At 43.0% G+C, this 16542-nt stretch overlaps 1 protein-coding gene across 3 annotated transcripts in view; it reads right to left on the bottom strand.

The window, feature by feature from the left end:
- Window positions 1–16542, bottom strand: part of GRM1 (glutamate receptor, metabotropic 1) — a 192215-nt gene that overhangs the window by 13773 nt on the left and 161900 nt on the right. For all 3 annotated transcript variants that reach the window (XM_009895526.1, XM_009895527.1, XM_009895528.1), the window contains exon 7: window positions 15255–16185. In XM_009895526.1, the coding sequence (XP_009893828.1) occupies window positions 15255–16185 (931 nt within the window). The remainder of the gene's footprint in view (window positions 1–15254; window positions 16186–16542) is intronic.

The raw sequence follows: 16542 nt of genomic DNA, 5'->3' as shown, positions 1-16542 counted from the left end.
GGATGGTTATTTGTATCCTGAGCCCAGAGGCAGGATGGATCTTCTGTGCATTTGAACGAGGAGTTGGCATACCATCATGAAAGTGTCTGAACTGCTTTCTAATGAATCCCTGGGTGCAGTAGCAGGGAGTCTGGCAGAGGAAGCAGGGTGGCAGTGCAGAGGGTTCCTGAAGGAAGAGGATTAATTGCTTTACTTTATGTCCTTTGAAGCAGAAAAACGCTTCTAGCCAGTCGTTCAGCACTCAGGGTAGGTAACAGGCGTGTTGAAATCTGCAGCAAGGAATATAAAAGATCTGAGGGAAGAGTCACTCTTGCCGCTATTTTTTCTCTTAAGTGTAAATGAATCATCCCATGAGGCAAACAGCTGTGTCAGGATTGTAGGAAAGTGTAAATTGCTATCAGTAATGTTTTATATCTGAACAGCTATGAAACTAGAAACATTCACCTTCTGCTCTGGAATTACTCTCTCTGCTCATCCAGACTCCCCAAACAGACACAAATTGAATGAGTCTGTCTGGCATCCAAGATAACTGAAGCGCAGGACACTGTGTTACCTATCACCTGAATCCAGTCAGAGATCCTCCACACTAGACGCTATCCAAACTGTAAGAAAAGCTTTCATAATCCCCACAGTGAAAAACATACAGAAAAGCACAGCCCCAGATTTTATACAACCTAATCTGAAAAAACTGACTATCAACAACATTAGGCAGAAAGCAAGGTGGGGAAGAAATTCAAGAGAATTGACGATGGCATGATGCTGCTACTTGCAGTGATAGCCCTGAATCATCCCCTAGTTGTTAAGAATTTACGTGTAACCCCTAGCTTTCATACAGGGAAGGAGAAGCCTTGTGCCCTGTGGCACACTGCCGTCACATCCTAGAGTGGTTCCTGGTCCAGCATTCAGACTGACTGCCCTCTGCACTCCCAAGGGACGCCTCAGCAACACCACAAACTTTCTAGCCTGCTTTTCACCTCCTCAATCAGTCTGCAAGGTGACTGGGAAGAGGTGAGCACACTTTGTATGTAGAACCAGATCAGTAAAGTGCTCAACTAAACACTCATCCCAAATCCTCTTGCCTCTAAATCTAGCATCTTCCTAGGCAGGAAGCGTGTTCATCTTCTCATATTTGTATCCTTGAAAGGTCAAGTTTTATGTATGGTTGTCATGGCTGAATCAAGAGATATCTACAAAAACAGAAGCAAGGCCATGTCCTTCTCCTGTAGAAAGAGGAGCTGAATTTTTGATACCTTTTGTATGAGCCACGATCTGATAGAAGTTTTCTGCAATATATTTCATTAAGCCAGTAGAATAAGTTTGGAAGATGGACAGGTTTTTAGTATAAATTCATTTTTAAAACACAAGTCCTGAATTCCAAGCTAAGTGGTGGTTGGAAATAATTGCTCTGAGTTTTAACTTAATTATGCTAATCAATGGTGCAGTGGAGAGAAAGAAATCATTAAGAGCTGTGGAGCAAAGACCACTGCAAGTAGGAGGGAGGTTATAGGGTCATTGACCCTTGCCAGGCTGAGGGAGACATACAGATAATTATCACCTGCAGAGGACTGAGGAGCAGAAGGGATTTCACATCACACCCTCTCTGTCAAGGTGCGAGCATCTGCCGAAGAGGACAGAAGGGTCACTGTCACTAAGGAGAACATAGTCCCTGTAGGATGCCCAGAAAGACCCAGTGCTGAGCTGCACACTGGAGACAGAGCTCAGGCTGCGCTTCAGGTCAGCCTGGGCCAGCAGGAGCCAGCTGTGTGCCCAGGGGAGCTCCTGCCCTCCCTGGCTGCCCCCTCCTGCTGCTACATCCACCCCTCCGTGCCAGCACAACCCCTGGTGCAATTGCTCAATCAACTGGCAGGGAATGACAGGGACAACTAATCTGGGTCACAGCTAAGCCAGAAAAGAAAAGGAAAAAAAAAATATTATCAGTTCCCCACTCCAGTTCACAACATGGCTGTCCAGGCTCTTGTCCCTGCGTAGCTGAAGGGACAGCGTGGGGTAAAGGAAGGCTTTGGGTGTCATTTCTGGCTTAGGGCAGCTTAAAGCATTTGTGGATTTACAGGCTATGATAGCCCAAAGTAGCCGCAGGCAAATCTCTTGGCTATCCGGGATGGTGGTAGGAGAGATTTTTGAGATAACTTATATAACCCTAAGGATTAAGAAATGTGTATAACCTTACATTTCAGAGGATATGAGAAAGTAAAAGAGGAAGGGCTGCTCGCTGATCGGGGAGCAGAGAGATACCTGGGGCCACACATTGTACCCCGTGGGAGCCTGTACTGCCCAGACACATGCGGTCCCACAGCCCCCACATGCGAGCCCGTCCTCCACACCCACGTGAGCTCCCATGACAGCCCTGTGAGCCCACACTGCCCACACACCAGCTTCTGGGGACCCGTGTGTGCGGAGCGGAGTGTGCAGGTTGCCCCTGCATGCTGACAGCATTAACCTGGCCGGCGGCAATGCAGGTTAGTGCTGGCTGGCCCAGCCCTCGCAGCCCACGGCTCGGCTCAGTGGGTTAATGCCACCCACACGCTTAATCTGCTTGCTGGGCATATTTTGCAGTCGTCGATGCTGCCGCGGCTATGCTTTCAAGCATAGCCCCTTGTCAGTCTTTGTCAGTCTGCTCAAGGTAGATAATCCCTCCATGGGGGTTTGCACAAATTCTGAGGTTTGGTTTTTTTTCATTTGGTTGGTTGTTTTGGGGGTATTTTGCTGCTGGCTCTCTGGTTAGTTGGCTGGTTTAGGGGCTTTGGGATACAAAAAAAGAGTAACATGGAATAAGTCCCAATTTCCAGACAATCCTTGATCTGGGAATGCAAGCCAGACCAAACAGGCTGAACTGAACCATCTGAAATGATCTAGCTTATGCTGTGAAAGAAATGGCCAAAAGAGAACATAAAAAAATATCTTTCATGGAAGTAGAGGGCAAGAATAACAAGAGATTTAAGTAAGAAAGCAACAAAAGCAAACATTCCTGACTTTAGCACACTAGAGGATACAGAAAGATTAATAGTGCTGGGTAAAGAGGAAGCTATACTAGCTAGAAGGTGGCTTGCAGATGGGCATTTAAACTGAGCCTCTGATTCTCTGGGGGTACCTGGGACTGACCAGACTGAAACTGCAAACACTAGCAAACCATCTACTAGTGAGAAGCTGCTGGAATCACATCAGGGGGCACTTGTTTTGCTGGAGTTTAAGATCAGCTTTGACATCTCCGTCTGTGGTGCTGCAACACAGCTGAGCTAATCTAATGATCTGCTGCTGAAAGGGACAACTCTCGCCCCTGTTCCCCAAACCAGGGGCAGCAGGGACACCTTCTTTGGTGCTGACATTAAAGTTTATCTAACCTTGAGATCTGGCTCAAGGACAATCCAGCAGACAATAATTCTCTTTTTTTTCTTTTTTCTTTTTTTCTCACTGTAAGGTTAATTTTACAGGGTGGAAGAAAACGACATTCTGCACACCACAAAAGAACCACAGAGCAGAGAAGGGGAAACAGCTTAAGAAGAGATAACTGAAGCAGTAAGCTAGAAATGGTAAATTGTTTATAATGCAGTAATAAGAAACTTGGAGCTTTTAGTTTTCCAGTGGGTTTTAAAGTGACAAATTGTGTGATTACTTCTAGCCTGCACAATTGTTTGCTGTTTACAGTGATAATGCCTTTTAACCTATGCTTGTCAGGTGTGGGAGGCTGAATGCCAGAGCACGTATATGCTCTGACTTATTTAGCTGACTTGTTATTTCAAAATTAAATAGTCTTTAACAACTTTAATGTGGAGGCAGATGTTCTATTGATACAATATACTTTACTTTTCAACCCACACTTAAAGTGGTTTCTTAGAGTCCTTTGGCATAGCAGAGAACATAACCTGTTTTGTTGGCCAGGATTATTAGTGACTCTGCCAGTGTATGTCTTCTGTGTGGACATTAAATCTGTCATAAAGTCTGTTCTGAAGACTTCTGGACCTGGGTCTGGAAACCTCAAAAAAAGATCTGCTGATGCTGATTTTGCCCTTTCAGAGTCTTTGGGGCACAGAGCTGATAACTGGGAGAACAGAGGAGAACGTGGTCAGATCTCTGCTCTGGCTGCAAATGGTACTCCGTGCATTTGGGATAGATGGAAAACTATCCGAAGGTATGTGAAAAAAATAATAATAATCAAACCATACTAGCTAAAAAAAGCCAGGAAGTCAAGCAGGAAGCAGAGATGGAGATTTTGAAATTACTCTCTTCCATTTACAAACTCTTAAGTCACCATAGACAAAAATAAAGAGAAGAAAGAAAGTTGTTCCATTACAAACATCTGTGGGACAGGCATTTAGCAAAGACTTAGTCCAGATTTTGGACCAAGCAGTGTGCCAGAAGGTAGCCTCTGTTTTGCCACACATTGTATCCAGCACCAGTCTCTGCATCTTCTGTGTTCTATGGAAGTAGTGTGAACAATGGAAAAATTGGGATGGCATTAAATGTTGTAGGAAGTAGTACAGGTGTTTTTAAATGAGTATGTCTGAATTTTGGGGTATTTTAAAAGAAATGGTCTTCTCCAGGTGCCTGGCTACTGTGCTGTGTCCTGTCCCTGTAATAACTGGAACTCAGCTGCTGCTGCTGCTAAGGCACAAATGTGTGCAAGCTGTGATCTCACAAAGGCTGGTGCAATTGGCAGTGGTTCATGTTGTTGGGGCATACGTAAGCTGAAACTGCTTGGCTTTTGTTCTCAAAGATTAGTAAAAGTCCCATTGTCAAAAACACTCCCATCTTTGGGAGCACAAATAGTAGGGGACCGCGGTGGGGGGAGCTAATCTGAGCTACTGCTGGTGAGAAACTTTTTGAAAACCTGCCTTAGGGTAGGAAGAGCCATGGAGAGCATCCCCAGTTTACAGTGACCATATAAGTCAGGATAGCCTGGGTTTTGTGCTTTGGCATCATCCTGACAAATCTGCTTCATAACACATTACTGATCAACTGACAGGGCAACGTGCAGGCCTCTTCCCACAACACACAAAACGTATGTGCTACTATCATCCATCAAGGGTGTTGAAGATATTTCTCTAATGAAACAGAGCCACACTGGACTGTGGACTAGGAGAAGAGAAGGCTCCGGGGAGATCTTATTGCGGCCTTCCAGTACCTAAAGGGGCCTACAGGAGAGCTGGGGAAGGACTTTTTACTAGGGCATGTAGTGACAGGACGAGGGGGAATGGCTATAAACTGGAAGAGGGCAGGTTTAGATTAAACATTAGGAAGAAGTTTTTCACTTTGAGGGTGGTAAGGCACTGGAACAGGTTGCCCAGAGAGGTTGTTGAGGCCCCATCCCTGGAGGTGTTCAAGGCCAGGCTGTACGTGACCTTGGGCAACCTGGTCTAGTTGGAGGTGTCCCTGCCCAGGGCAGGGAGGTTGGAACTCGATGATCTTTAAGGACCTTTCCAACCTAAACCATTCTATGATTCTATGGATTGAGGCTAACAGTATATAATCAGGATAAAACCCTGCTCAGACGATTTAGTTTCTAACAGGGTGGAAAACCATACACGCCTACAGTCTCTTAACAGAGATGGACCATCTTCTCTCTCTGAGGGTGTGATTCACCTATGAATTACAGTCTTGCTAAAAATCAGGTGCTCTGTCAGCATGTGTTTGCAGCATCTGCAGTTTGGCTTGTGGGACACCCCTGACCGAAGGGGAGCACTCGTCGCAGGCAGAGATGAGCTCGGTGGACAAGCCAGAATGCGAGAGGCCTTTCACATCAGTAGAAGAGGTGACATCCAAGAGTGCTCTCCTCTTCTTGAGCTCTCATGTGTTTGTGTGTCCCTTCCTAAGCATGAAAAAGGATTAAATTAATTGCCAGTCATTCTGCATTTCACACTAGGAACTGAATTGCAGGGGTGAATCAAGAATATTTTTCAGACTACATCTTAATTTGAGGAAAAAACCAAATCTCTGTATTAACTGTATATAGATGTGTACAGTGCTTGTGCTGTTTTATATCCTTATCCTTATCTAGAGAATATCAGAGATTCACATTATATCCTTCAGTACCCAAATTTTCGTTCACCTCTAAATTAGCTCAACGATGTATGAAATCACAAGGTGGCTTAGAGATCCCTACAGAATAAACACTTACAGAATATCTTGTGTGTTTATTCTAGCAAGTATTTGTACAAGAATTATCATGTGTTCATGAAATGTCACAGCTCTGTTTGCTTCTGCTGAGGGGAGGTGAATAACTGAGGCACAGGACTGAAACATCACACCTTTGAGGACAGAAAGGAGGTAAAGTGCATTCTTGACTTAAAAAAATCTTAAAGTAGCCTCTTGGAAACTTGTATTTTAGTTCTTTATTCCATTTCCATTTTAAAATGCTGATTTAAATAAATAAATGTCTGTTATGCATTTTAAAATGATATTTCAGAACATTCCCCTCCCTAAACACAGTTTGGTGGGTTTTTTTTTCCATAAATATGTGCTTATGAGAGTTGGAGTCTTACTTCTATATGTAATATAGGGAAATATCCAGGCTTTTAGGTGCTTATCTGGATGCAACCTTCAACACCTATTTATTTATCTGACACTCTTAAAAAGAAGTTTTGTTCCTTATTTTTCTCACAGAGAGAATTCTAACTAAAACAATGTAAGATTATGGCACTAAGCAGATAAACATCACTTGCGTATACCTACATGTGAACGCAATTGTTTGTATCACTCACTGTTGAGTTGGTATATTTTTGTAGCATCCTAACTGGATTGCTACGACTAGATTTCAGAATAAAAACGCAATAAATAATATATACAATACAAAAATACAAGGAAATGCAATAAGTGATCCAGTCAAGCAAGAAATTAAATTACAAGTTGTGTCCTTATTCCTGTGTTTTATGCCAAGAAAGATACTAGCTTTTCCCAGGATTTCTGTAGTAATGTGTTTGCTTCCCTTCAGTCAAGAAGCAGAGATTGTGACACATAACTGAAAAGCTCCCCTCTGATGTAGTTGTGTATCTATGCATCATTGTGTTTAAGTATTAAGATTCATTATACAAGGCTGCCTGGTGCTACAGCAGTGCCTGTAAGTAAAACAGCATTTTGTGATTCAGCATCTTGAGAGCAGCAAAACAAGAGAAGAAGCTGTAAAGCAAAGTTCTCTGAGAATCCTTTGGTAAGAACCAGGCTGCACTCGGAGATCACTCCTTGCGTTTATGTCCTTTCAAAATCCCCTGGGAGAACAGAGTTGCGAATATCCATGAAAAGAAAGTGGCAAAACTGCCCTGGACTGGGAACTTCTGAGAAAGGGAGGAAATTGGATAAAACCTCACACAACAGCCCTTTCACATAAAGGGACCACCCAAATAAAATGTGGCTTTGACTGGTGACAAAGAAGCAGAAGTCTGGATGGGAGCCCAGGTGCAGGTGCTGTGCCCTATAAACTAATTCAGTATAACCCGGGTTTTGTCTGAGGGTTACAGGATATATATGAGGGATATATATAGGATATATATGAGGGATAAGGATATAAAACAGTCTGTCCCACTGCAGAACCTCATTGCTTTTCTTATTTATTTCTCTTAAATGTAGTCTTGGGCAGCCTCTGTTTGGTCACAGAAGGAAACCCAGAGGAACGAGCCTAAACTGCTGGACCTCTTGGCTTGTGCTTGATGACAATCTTCCCAATCAGTTTGGATATCTGTCCCTGCCCCTTCTCCTCAGCTTGGTTATGCGTGTGCTGGGACTCTCTTTAGCTGGGAGTAATTTTCAAGGAAAATTTAAAGTGCCTTATGTAGCCTTGCCCTTATTTCTCATTAGAAAGAAAAAGAAAATTCTTTATCTCCAGACTGGTTACATTGCACATATATACACAGGCATACAATTTGGTATATAATTTGGTATATGCATTTGCCACCCCTGGTTTATAAATAAATATGATTTTTAGTATTCATTTAAATAACTATAAAGAATATAAGAGTGGAAGTGACATCTCAGAGTTATTTATCACTTATTCTGTGCTTTTTTGGTGCATGGACAGAAGTACAACATACTTATTAAAGCAAATGCAAATTCAAGGCTACCGAGGACAAGATTAGATATAATTACATAGCTCAAATGTAATGCAAGCCTGCAGCAGGGCTAGAATAAATTGCTGTTGGATTATTAAGTTTCAGGCTCCCTTATTTTGTGTTTCTTTCCAATTCTTTAACATCAATTGTAAGAGTCCCTTTGGAAACATGTAACTGTCTTCTGGGAGTTTTAAATATTCACTTAAATCAATATACTGACAAGGACTGAACAGCTTGACTGAGTTTGTTGAATTTTCTTATATGAAATTCACATCACATACACGAGAGAACTGGGTAAGAGCTGTTACCTGTCACAGTGCTACGTGTCCGCAAAGTCATTAATTGTTGAAGCCCAGTAAATAGCCCAGCAAAGCCAGCAAACATACCAGCTGCTGAGAGAGAGACATTTGGCACTAAAACCTTCAACAATCCCTACAAGCATACAAGCTGCTTTCCCAAAAATGCACTGCAACCTCAGAAAAGGATGAAAGACTACACTGCGTACAGAAGCTAAGCAGATGCCAGGGAGGTCTGTGACAGGGAGATGAGTTGGGTCAGACCAGAGCGTTACCTGCCTTCCCTGTGGCAGCTGTGGCACCAGGGGAGCACAGCAGAGCTGCCACATCTCCGTCCGCACTGTGAAGGCAGCAGACTCATCTATGATACGCGCTGGGTGAGATGCAAGGGAGACCTAAGTGCCCTATGGTTGTGGAGCCCCATGGTTGTGGAGCCTCATGCCCTGATGGGGAGCCGGGAGCCACACCGCCATGGACCAGCACTGTGCCTTGCACCCCATGGTGCCACTGCTCTACAGAGTCAGCACCAAAACCAGGGCCTGGACATCAACATTTTATTGCTTGGTTACTGAAGAGATCACACATACAATGACAGAGAAATTGTTTAAATAAACAACCTAACCTATTTTGTACCATTTTTCCCACTATCTTTTTTTTTCTTTTTAATCTTTGTATTATGTCCCACTTGTAGGAATTTACAATCTTTCTGCTGTTTCAAAACTTTCCTATAATATGCCTTCCCATTCAGGGGTAAGCCTCAGCAGGATGGCTGTGCAGGCCCAGCAGGTTTAAGGGCCTTCTTGAAAGTGCCCTGGAATTTGGTATTTTCCAAGGTCTGTAACGGTAAAAATAAAGAGCTGTCTTATTGTGTATGCAATACTACTACAGGACATTAGAAGTTTACCCACTGCATCAGTTTTCCAAATTGCAAAGCAAGCTGGCCTACCATTCCCCATTAGATTCAGCAATTGTCACAATAGTAGTTTGGCAATGCTGTAAGATGAAACTCCACCAGACAGTACTCTCTACAACAAGAATTTAAAGATAATTCTTTTATTATGCAGGCTAGGTGACACAATTTAGGACCAAAGAAAATACTTAAATATATTTCAGACTTCTCAGATTTGGCTCATGTCCTGAAGTGTAGGAGTTTAACAGTATCTTCTCTTCTATAGGAGAAGGTACAATGGTGACCAGTTACTATTAATCCTCCTTGCACTTTCCACTAAATTTTCTTATTTCAGATCTTTTGATGCATTTCAGCAAGACAGAATGAAATACTCCCTGTGAGGCTGTGCCAGGTTGAGATTGGTTTTGTTCGATTTCACACACTTTAGCCTGCAGAGGTCAGGACAAAAGCCATTGTTTTACTTACATTAAAAGTGTTTTAATGTCTTTTGTTCACACTTCTCTTCCTTTCCTGCTTGCCTCCATAACCCCCCACTCAAAGATAGCATATTGCCTGCATGGAGTAGTGACATGAGGGCGGGAAGAAGGAATACTCCTGAGCATCTCTTCCTATGACGAGGCACTCAGGTAGGATCAAGTGAAAGGCTGTGAAAGATCTACATTTGTATGGCTGCGACTGAACATGCTGAACATTTACTCTCTGTTTCTGGAAGCTCCAACTCTTGCCATGCTGCACTGTGCATTTGCCTCCTCCCACCATCATGAAAAAAGAGTGAAACAAAATGTCCTGCCTTCTGGACGTGCTTATGCTAAGATTCCCCTCACTGTGTGTCTGTGGGAGGCTTTGAAAATGAAGGAGCTGAGGAGTCCAAAAGCCTTTGTGGACTGCAAGTCGCCAAGTGAAATGAGTCCCAGAAAAACATGGCATGTCAGCACAGCTTGCGCAAGCTCAGCAAGTCAGTTTAAAGAGAAAGAGTAACTTAAGAATACCTGGAGCTAATTTTATAACTGGCAAGACAGAAAAGCAGATGGTTCCCTAAGCCCTGGTAAGGGAACAGACACATCTTACTAGAGGTAACAGAGAAATCGGATTCCCAGTTAAAAAACTGTATGTAAGGCCACCCAATACAGAGGGAGAGAGGACAAAGAACAGGAACAGGCTCATGTAAAGGAAGCAGGAAGAATGTACTATGAGATGTTGGGTTGCCCAAAATTTTTTATTGGAATAAAATTAAGCCGTTTTGAGAGATCCTTGGCCCAGGTGACTGCCTGGACACTGCTTAGTGTGGATGCCTGTGAGAGCAGCCTAGAGGCATGGACTGCCAAAACATGTTAAAAAGCTAAATAAAAAGTACATGTTTGGAAATATTTAAAAACAACCATTCATTTCCGAGGGCAGACAGCTGGAGGAAAAATAATTGAATGTAAATATATTAAAATTACAAGGGGGGAAGCAGGTGGCTTATGCATTAATGTGGAATCCTGGCCACTTAGTGAGTATTGCTAGTTGGCCTTCCTATCAGTTCAGATTTTGCTACACAATGTATGTTGACGAGCAAATCCTTACTTATTCAAAATGCACTAAAATGGTATCCAGACCTGGGGTCTCAACCATAAATTTAAAATATTTATATGTAAAGACAGAGGCAGCAGCTAAGCATCACTGCCAAGCCTGGAGCTGATTACCCAATGATGCACAATGAACTTATCCCCTGTGGTCCCCTCTGCAACACTGATCCTTCTCATGCCACTGCAGCCACAAGCAGCATGGAAGAAGAGGTAAGCCTTGCTGTGTGGCTCAAACTTTATTTGAAGTGCATATGTGGACTACAGAAAAGCAGCAGAGCAGACCTGCAGGCTACAGGCCTGTCTTCAGCCTCCTGCACATTGAGTAGGGTCCATTTGAAGCAGTGGCTGGAGAAGGTGTTTCCTGAACCCTCCTCAAGATCAGCATCTTCTTTATCACTGGTTATTTTTTCTGCACATAGTACAGAAAGGAGCATTGCTTCCTCAGGGAAGCAATTGTACAGGCACTGCACAGGAGTGCTACTCTTCAAGCTGATTGACCGTCGTAGACCAAAGTAACATTTGTGGTCAAGAACAAGGCTTATGATCACAGCAAGATCCATATCTGAAAGTTACAATCTCACAGCTGGGGGGGAAAGAAAGGTTAAAAATGCTCTCCTAAAAAATGCTGCTATGCCATCATCCTGTAACAGTCAGGATCTCGTAATTTCATCAAGCAGTAAACTCTAACAATAAATGTCCCCACAAAGCTTCAATAAAAGCAGCAGATATCACTCTCTCTCCATCTCTCCTGATGGAGCTGTTCCATTTTTTATACATATTTAAATATTCATTTGGCAAGAGGGAGAGACTGACAGTGGCTTAGTACTGAAGACACTCGCAAGGGATCTCTCAGACCCAGATTCAAGTGCTCTCACAGAATAATACAAAGTATTTCTCTAGTGTTTGCATCAGGATTTTGCTTCTTGGTTCCAGCACACATTGCTGGTCAAGAACAGAGAGAAAGGAGGAGACTTGCCCTGGGACAGTGCATAGTCCAGTTATAGGGCATTTACTTGGGAAGCAGAGATGCTCTTAACCTAAGTGAGTGCCTTAACTAACAGCTGTTGGGGTAAAGTTCCCTCATGCTTTCTCAATGCCTTTGTCCCTCCATGGGAAAAAAAAAAAAAGAAGTCCCCCTGGCCCAGAGAGGATCCCTTCCATCAAAGCCCAGTTCTATGAAACATTTTGAGAGGCCAGAATTTTCTGATGAAATATATATTCCACTGGAAAGTTCCCAACCAGCTCTGTTTAAAACAGGGTTGGCTGTAGTGGCCCATGGTTTAATTCAACTAATTAAGAGAGAGTTTGAACCCTCATGATTGCACATAGCATCTTCAGAGTGCAACAGATCAGTAAAGGCAGCATGCTTTGTTATTTAAGTGAAGAACAGTGTTCCTAAACAATTTATTGTCATTCAAACTCTGTTGGTAATGCAACTGGGACAGACATTTTTCAAGGGGAGTGTCTGACATCTGTATGAGCACATAAAGGTTTTGATCCTGTGTTAATAGACTTCCCTGGTTAATTCTTTTGTTCTGCTTTAGGAAAGAGAAAGGAAGAGTAGCTTGGCTTGCTCTAGTCCCCAAGCGGTACTCGTTAAACTAACAGCACAACATTGCATGTGAGTGCCTTCTCAAGGCTTATATAAGTTTGACTGGCCCTTGTAAAGGTAGAGTTTCCATTTTTAAAACTAACTCAATTTAACTCTGTATTTGGACACCAACTTAGTTTAGATGGATGCCACTTTTCTGTTTAGGAATTAGAATTCACTGGATTAACAGAGGAGAGGTTTGATACAGACAGGAAAAGTGATGAAAATTGAAAACTAGAAAAAGAAAAACAAGCTAGGAAAAGAGAGAAGAGACAACAAGAAAATGAATGGAAAGTTGTAAGACAGCTGGAAAAGAAATCTTTTGAGTGAAGCACTGCTGGCCACTTACAGACAGAAAAATGTGGCCATAGGGAGGGACAATTACAGAATCAAGGAGCAGATCAACATGCTCAGGGAACTGAATTACTGAAAAACTGGCAAATAAATTCCAGATTTTCATAGGAAATTAAAAAAAAAAATAAGCTTTGAAAATCAACATGGAGGTCATTCCTGTGGGCATTAAGCATGTTCCAGTAGTTTCAAGTCCTGTTTCAGGAAGGACCTGACTACATATTTGACTTATCTAGGTGCTTCAAAGGCTCCAGCAAATTCTACGTTTTCCTTCTTGATTTTCTCAGTGACTCACATTTCTTTATCTATATCAGCACCATGTCCTCACAAGCTTTGCAATGGACTTTGCTAGGAGCTAAAATACCCTCCAAAGCCCTGAAATGACTTTTTGTGCCATCTTGTGATTTTATTTCGAAAGCTGCGTGTTTGTGTACTACACTGCTTTCAGTTCTTCATGCCCATGTAGAGAGAGGTATGCTGTCCTTCTCCATCAGCAAACCTAGCGTGGCTCCACATCTGTGCGGGTTTAGGTGGAGAACATAGCAGTAAATGCACAAAAGGTTTAGGTCAGAGGTCGGGATTTTGCTGTGTAAAAGATTTAGAGGCTTGACTTGAGACAGAAAACCATATTAACTGGGTGTTGAGGTTTTAGTTTAGAAGAGCACCTTAAAGCTCTGTAGGGCTTTTTTTTCTTTATACTGCTCACACAGGCTCAACAGAGAGGTCAAGAAAATCCTACTAAAATTAAGAAACAAAAAAAATGCTAAAAAGCTCAGGTAAGCCCTGCTGGTTTTTAAAAGAGACAATGCTGAGGGGGAAGCTTGGGTTTTTAACAGGATGAAATATTTTCTCATATCATGAGCTGCATTCTAAATATATTGCATTTGGATCTTTTAAAGTACAATCTTCTTGGTGAAAGTAGAAGAACAGAGAGCCCAAAAAAGAAATGGTTACTAAGTCTCTCATGATCTAAAATACTCAATAGTCCTTTTGTTTGTCAGACTAAATCTTAAAGATACTAACAGCGTTAACCAGAGACTACACTGCAGAAACAGCACACTAGTTTCTTGCAGACGTGTAAGACCCCATCCAACTTCCACAGAGTCAGAGGAAGGTGGATCAGGCTCCATCTTTCTATTTGTACAAAATTCAAGCTCTTGACCTACAGAGATTTTTGGCCACCTCCCTGCATGGGGGGCTCCCAGTACTGCCTGCCCTTCCCAACTTGCTCTCTGTCTAGCTGAGGAGCTGGCATTCTTATTGTGGCATTTGTGGCACACTGAGCTGTATATTTGGGTTACTTGTGTCTCCATTCCTTTCTCTTCCGACCCCCTGTCTGGCAACAAAATAAAAACTATTGAAGTATATAAAGGCAAAATTGATCACAGCATGGGTTTTCTGTGGTATTACCTCCATCCTTATCCCTTCCATCTCCAGGACATAGGAAAATGGCTCTTATACAAACCGAATCCAAGCATACTCAAGTGACTCAGAGAAGCCTACAGATCCCAAAGAGCTGGAAATTAAATGAATTTTAATTCTATCAAGAAGCTCAGAAATGTAGACTTCACTGATTCTTTATTATTTTGATTTTTTGTTTTTGATTGGGACAAAAATAATCTAAGCTGATGTCTAGCCCTATGGTGCTTCTTTAAAGATTAAAAAGCAATAAGATAATAAAGAATGCAAATGTTCAGACAGCTGCCTACAGGGAGATGCTGTTTGAAGTAACAGTTCTCTCTCCCCCTCTGTTGCAGCTGGGTTCCTTTTCATTATTGGCAAGGAAAATAACAGGTTCGATAGATGTGGATGCAAGTTCATTTTCACCATCAGTTGACTTCTGCAACTTTCACACCATCACTGGATTTGAGAACATGGGCAAGTTTACACTAATGATGATTAAGAGTATTGCTCATACTTCTGAATATTAAATAGAGCATAGGGATAGTATGAAGGGTGGTTTTGGATCACAATCATGAGGACGGCCACAAAACACCACCTTAAAAACTACTGTTCAATCCCCAGCTTTCACGCACACATCCCAGTGGCCTTAGACAAGTATCTGTGATTTACAACCACTCAGACAGAGATTTCTCATCCCCTTCCCCAAAAGGCTACAATAACACCTCAGTCTGAACAAAACGCAGAGCAACTGCACGTAGGGGCGTCAGATCCCCATCACATGCACAGAGAGATGGGTGAAGCTGCAAATGGAGCTCAGTTACTCTGCCACTGCCTGACCTGCCCCAGAGGTAGAGGGAGTCGTGTACAGGGCTGCCTTTAGGGCAGGAAAGAATAGGAAGCAACATGTCAATATCCATCTGAGGCTTAGATCTAAAGGATCATTTCCACCTTTTCTGCTATATGTGAGATGAAAAACTGTTACATACCTTACTATACAGCAGACTACTGTCGACCAAGAGAGGATGGCAAAGAGAGGGACATATACATATAGATGTGTACCTGCAGTCAAGCACTTACTTTGGATTTCCGGCCCCTGGCTTCTTTCTCCGGAATATGTTGAGGAAAGTGTTGGACTTGCAAGGTGCCTTGCCATCCCCGACATGCATACGCACCACATCTGAGGTGGTGAAGGCACTGCGGACGTTCCTCTCAGGCTTTGCTATGATGATGTACATCTTAGGAGTGAACATGCAGCCCAGCGCCACTGTCACGCTCAGGCTCACTGCAAAACAGGTGGTGATGATCTTGTAGTTGCTCCCGAAATAGATAGGCACAAAGGCCAGCCAGATGATACAAGTGGTGTACATGGTGAATGCAATGTACTTGGCCTCATTGAAATTGGCAGGCACATTGCGAGTCTTGAAGGCATAGTACGTGCAGCTCATGATGAGGAGTCCATTGTAGCCCACAGGAGCCACGACACCTAGGTTGCTGGTGTTGCAGATAAGGTAAACTTCCTTAATGCTGGGGTACGAAAGGATGGGCATCGGGGGCTCCAGGATTATCAGCGTGATTACCAGTGTCAGCTGCACACTGATCAAAATGGAGGCAATGACCACTTGGGCCCATGCGCTCATGAAACGGGGCTTGCGGGTACAGATCTTCTTTTTGCTGCCTGCCAGGATGCGTGCAATGCGGTTGGTTTTGGTCACGAGGGCAGAATAGCACATGGCAGAGGAGAGACCCACCAGAAGGCGCTGGAGGTAGCAGGATGTCGTGGTGGGTTTAGCTATAAGGGTGAAAGGGCAGACGTAACCCAGAAAGATGCCAGCAAGGATAATGTAGCAGAGCTCCCGGCTGGAGGATTTGACAACAGGGGTGTCCCTGTAGAGCACAAAGATAAGGGTGACAAACATGGTGACCAGGATCCCCAGGCAGGAAAAGACCACAGCCACAATAGACTCTATATTGCTCCACTGGAGGTACTTTACAGGGATGGGTTCACAGCCTGCAGTGTACAGAAAAGAGACAGAGTGTTAGAAAGGTAGCTTCTTGAAGACAGAACTTTTTTTTTCTGACTCCCAATATAATCCAAACATTAGCTTATACCTACGTGCCAGAGATTATTAAAACCGTTTTACAAAGGAGTGAACTGCAGCATGGAAAAGTTTGGATGAAATATGTTCAAAAAAAAGCCATCGATTTTGGGTGTCCCAAACATTTGCTCATGAAGCTACAAAGGGAAATGAAATTTGGAAAATTTTTCATGATTTTTCTTGAGATACCTGCTGACAAGCCCAGCATATCTGAGGCAGAGCTGGGAACAGAACCCGGACAAACTCAGCACCATCCCTTCATTTCAGCA

Source organism: Charadrius vociferus, unplaced genomic scaffold (assembly GCF_000708025.1).
Source record: "Charadrius vociferus isolate BGI_N301 unplaced genomic scaffold, ASM70802v2 scaffold142, whole genome shotgun sequence".
NCBI lineage: Eukaryota > Metazoa > Chordata > Aves > Charadriiformes > Charadriidae > Charadrius > Charadrius vociferus.
Note: the sequence above shows the minus strand (reverse complement) of the source record. Positions and strands in the feature narration are given on the sequence as shown.